The sequence below is a fragment of the Sorghum bicolor genome, chromosome 5, assembly GCF_000003195.3.
Source record: "Sorghum bicolor cultivar BTx623 chromosome 5, Sorghum_bicolor_NCBIv3, whole genome shotgun sequence".
Lineage (NCBI taxonomy): Eukaryota > Viridiplantae > Streptophyta > Magnoliopsida > Poales > Poaceae > Sorghum > Sorghum bicolor.
The window spans coordinates 13,451,071-13,458,123 of record NC_012874.2 but is presented as its reverse complement, the minus strand read 5'-3'; the positions used below and the strand labels follow the sequence as shown (position 1 = coordinate 13,458,123).

Genomic DNA, 7,053 nt, shown 5'->3' with positions numbered 1-7,053 from the left:
ATTCAGGATTGACTCGTAGTCAATGTAGACTCACCCCACTATTCTTTAGGAATTCACACTATCTCTAACATGACATTAACCATCAATGTAGGCTCACCCCAGTATTCTTTAGGAATTCACACTATCTCTAATATGGCATTAACCAACTCATGTCGTGGTGGGCTAGCTAGTCGACCAACCCAAGCCTATGCATAAGAAGATATCATATAAAATTGTGTTAATAGGCTTATAGTATTTGAAAGTGTGGTAATTTGTTATTTGCATGCATCCTACATATTATGTGAGGGAGGAGGGGCACCATAGTGGTGACGTCTCAGGACATGTAATAGGAAAAGCCTGGTATGAATCCCTATGCACCATGGCAGATCCTAGAAAACCAAGTCTGCACATCCTGGCTGAGCTCCCGTCGTATGTCCTAGCCTCCATGCGCTACACACTATATGACAAACATGGTGCAACCTGGCTGCGTGGATGCGGTGGGCATGTGCTAGTCAGTGGGACGGGGGACACGAACTAGCAGGATGGTACAATACGGCCCGGTTGTGTGGGTGCGGTGGGCATGTGCTGGTCATTGTTGGGGGGGGGGGAGGGAATGGACCAGGATGGTTCACCAATACAAGTTTAACGAGTTGAGTGTGTATTGTGCAAGCACCTAGATCAGGATAAGAATTTGAGACAAGTTTATAAAGCTGAATGCACAAGTTTAATTAGGGAGCTATTTGTGCAATTTAGAAGTACTAGAATCAGGATGAGAGATTTGAACAAGTTTATGTGAAGCCGAATGCATGATTTACAAGAACAAAGATTTGGATGAGAACTCAAACAAATTCATGGGCTGCCAGTGAAAATCTAACACACACACCCCTCTCTTAATATATTGGCTCGCGGGCTGCTACATGCATGGATGATAGGAAACACGACATAGAAGGTCATGCTGCCAGCGTGGACGCGTGGTGTGTAGGCATCATAAAGAGCCTCTAGAGGTTGGACAATTCAGGTTCTATCAAGTTGATGATCTACATATCAAAGACGTACACGTACACTGATTGCCCGATATTTAATCCTCCGTTTTGCTTGACTTCGCGCTGTAAACGTGCCGGCTTAACGCAGTGCAACATTTGTAACAACTAAGCACGTACAATTTGCCTAAAAATATGCTGAAACAAATAATTCAGTACGACCTGCGTTCATGTTGAGCCTCTGCCTGGCATGCAGACAAGTGGATTGTTTCTTTTCTGAACTACCGAGAAACCATGCATGTTCCTTCCTTGACGACTTTATTAATTAATTAATTAATTAATTAATTAATTAATTAATTAATTAATTAATTAATTAATTAATTAATTACTCCAGTTCCGCTCCCAGCGGTTGAGTTCTGCGTGATTTTGCGCTGTTAACGTGGACACTTGACGCAGCGCACAACCCCCATGCAGCTTGACTAAAATACTTCTCTAGTAATATTTTTGCCCCAACTTATTCTTTGTTGGTGTAACCGGGTCTTTCTTTTGATCCGAAAAAAACTGCGGTCTGTAGGTTCCTCCGCAATAGAAGGTACCATACCATCATATTACAGGTCCCTTTGGTAGGATTCGATGTGCTCTAGCTCTTGCACTGCGTCAGAGGAGCTGCAGGCAGTGAAAAAAAAAACTAGTTCCATCGGCTCTATAAGTGGACAAGAGAGGGGAGTGGAAAAAAAAAAAGATCTTGTGAACAGTACCAAAACAATAGCCAAACAGTACACTAAGTATTGTTTGCTAATTTGTTATGAGAGAGAAAGCACTGCTGATCATAAATGGCTGACAGATTCAACAGATAAACTCAAGCGAACAGAGCGAACCCTATAAGTTGAAACTAATATAACGTAACACTGTAATACATACATCTTTTGAGCCAAGCCTACCTAGCTTTTTCATGCTTGTGCGTAGAAAACTGAAACTCACGTTTATTACCTGAACTGAAACATTAGTAACAGATGATGATGATGATCAGTACGTTCCTAATGAAAATGAAACCCTGCAAATCATCAATTGACCTCAGTCAGCCAGTGGCAGTCACATGATGACCAGCTGGTCGCCAAGTTTCATATCATGACACCGAAAAATAAACTTGAGAGAAGTGGACCCTGCTGAAATTTTTTTCATTTGTCAGCGTGCACCCGTTCCCAGGAAAGCATGCCCTGTGAGTGTCGCCCCACCCCCAAACGTTTCTTCAGCCCTCCCACTAGCTAGTAGTAACATGCATATAAACTCCCATCCGGGTCGGCCGGGTCCAAACAGACTCGATCGTAAGACCACCACACCACACCACACAAACACGCCGTGGCCAGGGGAGAAGGACGAAGCCAACACCAGCAAGAAGAAGATAATGACGACGACGACGACGACGTCATCCAAGGCGACGGGGCCATGGAGCAGGCTGTCGGCGGCGGAGGCGGCCGTGAACCGCGCCGTGGCCGGGAGCCGCGTGGGGGCCTACTTCAAGCTGGACGCGCGGAAGAGCACCTTCACCAAGGAGCTCCGCGCGGGCGCCGCCACGTTCCTCACCATGGCCTACATCATCTCCGTCAACGCCGCCGTCCTCACCGACTCCGGCGGGCCGTGCACGGCGCGGGACTGCACCCCCGTGGCCACCGCCAACTCCACGGTCGTCGTCCCGCCTGGCCCGGAGTGCACGGTCGTCGGGGCCAACCCGGGGTACCAGCAGTGCCTGGCGCGCACCAAGAGCGACCTCATCGTGGCCACGGCCGTGGCCGCCATGGCGGGCTCCTTCGCCATGGGCGTCTTCGCCAACCTTCCCTTGGCGCTTGCGCCCGGCATGGGCGCCAACGCCTACTTCGCCTACAACATGGTGGGGTTCCACGGGTCAGGCCCCATCGGCTACCGCACGGCGCTGGCCGTCGTGATGCTGGAGGGACTCGTCTTCTTCGCGCTGTCCGCCGTGGGTCTCCGGTCAAGGCTGGCCCGGATGATCCCGCGGAACATCCGGCTGGCCTCGGCGTTGGGGATCGGCCTGTTCCTGGCCTTCACGGGCCTGCAGGCGCACCAGGGCGTCGGGCTCGTCGGCGCCAGCCCGTCGACGCTGGTCACGCTCACGGCCTGCTCCGACGTGGACCCGGCCACGGGCGCCTGCCTCGGCGGCACCATGCGGTCACCGACGTTCTGGCTCGGCGCCGTGGGGTTCCTCATCACGGCCACCTGCCTCGCCAGGGACGTCAAAGGGAGCATGATCTACGGCATCCTCTTCGTCACCGTCGTGTCCTGGATCAGAGGCACCAGCGTGACGGTGTTCCCGGACACGGCGGCGGGCAATGCCGGCTTCGAGTACTTCAAGAAAGTGGTGGACTTTCACATGATCCGGACCACCGCCGGGAAGCTCAGCTTCGCCGGCTTCCGGCACGGCAACGTGTGGCTGGCCTTCTTCACGCTCCTGTACGTGGACGTCCTGGACACGACGGGGACAATGTACTCGATGGCGGAGTACGCCGGGTTCGTGGACGAGGACGGCGGCGGCGGGTTCGAGGGCGAGTACCGCGCGTTCCTGGTGGACGCCGGGTCGACGGTGCTCAGCGCGGGGCTGGGGAGCTCGACGGTGACCACCTACATCGAGTCGACGGCGGGGATCCGGGAAGGCGGGCGGACGGGGATCACCGCCGTCACCGTGGCCGCCTGCTTCCTGGCGTCGCTCTTCTTCGGCCCGCTGCTCATGAGCGTGCCGCCGTGGGCAGTGGGACCGTCGCTGGTGCTCGTGGGCGCCATGATGATGCGCGTCGCCAGGGACATCGAGTGGGGCGACATGAAGGAGGGCGTCCCGGCGTTCGTCACCATGGCGCTCATGCCGCTGTCCTTCTCCATCGCCTACGGCATCATCGCCGGGCTGGGAGTCTACGTCGCGCTGCACTGGTACGACTGGGCGAGACACGGGTACGGCAAGCTCAGCAACGCGCTGGACGAGCGCCGGAACCAGGTGGCCGCCGCCGCCGGCGAAATCGGCACGGCGCCGGCAGCGCACGACGTCGTCTGACGATCGAACTCCCGATGTGTGCGTGCAAGACCGTAGCAGCAGCTGGTCGTGTTGTTTAGTAGGCTGGCTACCCGCAACAAAAAAAATATATATGATGTTGTTGTTTAGTAGGGTGATTATTAGCTTTTTTAGCTTGATCATGCATCATCACTTTGGGAGGGCTTTCAGATGGCAGGGGTTGGTGCTGGGGGCCCTGTGTATGTATGGTAAAGGGGCTGGCTGCTGGGGAGATTCTTGATGTGTTTGTACTTTGACCATCATTGCAGCCTTCTCATTTGATTCCCTCACACTTGCTTTAGGGTCTGTGTTTGATTGCTACACCTGCACGAGGGCTAGTGTCCATCAACCCGGGCGTTGCGCGGGTTTTTATTTATTTTTAGCTAAAATTTTTGTTATTAATTTGTTAGCATATTACATGAAGATGGATAGATTATTCTCAACAGCTTGAATGCAGGAATGAAAAATATTATGTGTGAAGTAAAGTTTAATATTCTTAAGATGCAAAAAAAAACACACACACAATCTCTATGGATATAGCTGGTTTTAATAAAAATATATACACATGTCACATTTTAATAAATATTTTTTAAAAAATAAGGAGTCAAAGTTATGTTTTGGAGACCATGTCACTATCCAAAACTTCTTTTTTAGCAACATGGAGGAGTATTATATTAAAAGAAATATTATGTAACAATGACTTATTGATTATATTGCATCGACAAGCATAAGATGGAATCCGTAGGCTGTTTGTGTTAGATTGGCTACCATTGAAGCTTATAGGGACATGTGTGTGGGTGTGGCTCATATTTTGATATTGAACTGTTTAGGGAATATTAAGATAGCATGATGGAATATTTTTTCCCATCAATTCCTGCAGTTCTTTCCCCCAAATATATTTTATCTTTCATGGTGGGCCTTAATTGATGCATTTTATTTCTGAATGATTCCATACATTGTCTTTGATCTTCTTATGTTTCCTCAATGTTTTTGCATGTAAACGACACAAATGGGTTTGCTTGGTTTACACCTTGACATGTCACCATTTGGCTGGTTTAGGGTTTAAATGGCTCCAATACCGAGTCGTTCATTGTTTCGGATGGCAAAAACTGCACTCGCCAAAGAGTTTTGACAACACCACATTGGTGATGCCATGTTGACTAGCCATTACAACCAAAAGTTAGAGATCTAAGCTCAGTTGGGGAGCTCTGGTGAGTGTTAATCTCCTCCACCGAGTCTCCAACACCCTCTCTCGATCCAACCTTTGTGACCCACCAAAATATAAAGGTGGGGGTCTTCACTTTTTCAACCCTAGACTAGCTCTGGTGCTCCTGCATAAGCACTTTGGTCCACTCTGATCTTCATTTCTTCGCATATTTTCATCTAGGATTTTTCCATTTAAAGCCTTGAACTTCTTATTTACCTTCTAGGTAGATCCTTGATCTTTGCTTCATGTGTTGATCATTTGATCTGTACGTAGCCTCGCTAAAATCCATCCTTGCATTCATAGGACTTAAACCTTATATACTAGGAAATAGTATTAACCTCAATGATCATGTTATCACTCAATCACCAAAACCACTTATGTCCCTTGATCCTTGCCATGTTCCATACAATTTTTCACCTTTTTGGTAATAGATGACAACGCCACTAAAGCAAGCAATAAATAATATCAAAATGCAATCTACCTACTTGCTTGGATGTAATGCAAGAGCAAGATGATATTATGCTAATTTAAATGTGGGAAACTTTCTTATTTGGCCCCATTGAAACTTGCCTTTCTTCCTTGGCTCTAAAACAAATTTTCTTACCTATTTGGTCTCACTTGAAGTTTTGTTTTTCAATCTGGCCTTATGTGAGATTTGTCCAACTTTATTGTCTCTAGCTTGTCAATTTATGTTGACCAGATGAAAATACCACTAGTGTGACTAATGTGCGCCCCTAAGTTGAATTCTCTCTTCTCCCTGATCTCGTCTCTCGCTCCTGCTAGGTGCATGCAGTGTCTTGGGTACACGGGGCCTCAATGTGCAACGTTTTGGGCGCACAACAACCTAGGCATGCGGCGACCTCAGTGAGCTACAACCTGCTTGGCACGCCGCAGCCTAGCCACGCAATGGCCTAGTGGCGCACGACCTGGACACGAGGCAGCCTCGGCGAGCTGTAGCCTTGGCACGCGATAGCTTGAGTGCATGGCTAAGCGCAACAAGCCTAGGCTTCCTTGGTGACGAGCGTCCACCATCTCCTTGTGCGCCAGTGGCCTAAGCGACCGCTTGGTGGGACCAACACATGATGAATGTCCTGTTACCTTTATTTTTACAGGTCCAAAAAAAGACTCAAATCAACCTAACCATCTACAGATCACACAAAGTGTGCACTCCTATCAAAGAGTGCTTAAAACATGTTATGAAAATTGGAATCAAAAGTGCTCAAAATTATGTTGGTAATGCTGCCTAGGCACCCTTTGGTTCCTCATAATGTTTCCCAAGGGTGAATTGGTCATTTCATGTAGCACTTAACACCGTAAGAGGCAGTAGATGATGGTATTGGGAAACAAACTTCAAGTGAGGCCAAATAGGTAAGAATTTTTTTTGAGGGAAAAGGAAGAAAGACAAGTTTCAATCAAGGCCAAATAAAAAATTTTCTCTTTAAAATATATAGGTTATGAACATTTCATGGGTACTATGTGAATACTCAAAGATAATCTAGAACATCTCATTTGTAGTGTATAAACATCCCAAAAACATCAAAAAGCATCACATTTATACTAGCTGAACATTACATATATTTTATGAAATATACAAAAAAGTAAAATATTAAAATAAAAAAGAAATAATTAAAATATTTAATTATAGGAAATAAAATTTAAAAATAATAATAAAAAATGCTACAAATATATATATTAGGTTTTAGTAGTACACATGTGATGCTTCTTGCATCTCCTGCTCATTGTCTTCGTCTTGCATTTTAAAGGGACGCAGCTTTTTAAATTCTTTTCCAGGGACCAAAATTGATAGATCCTTGGGGGGAAAAAAAGGC

At 47.5% G+C, this 7,053-nt stretch overlaps 1 protein-coding gene across 1 annotated transcript; it reads left to right on the top strand.

The window, feature by feature from the left end:
- LOC8071560 (adenine/guanine permease AZG2) lies at nucleotides 2,251–4,460 on the top strand. The gene has a single exon (XM_002450544.2). It carries the CDS (start codon nucleotides 2,365–2,367, stop codon nucleotides 4,018–4,020), a length of 1,656 nt encoding a protein of 551 aa, XP_002450589.1. The 5' UTR covers nucleotides 2,251–2,364; the 3' UTR covers nucleotides 4,021–4,460.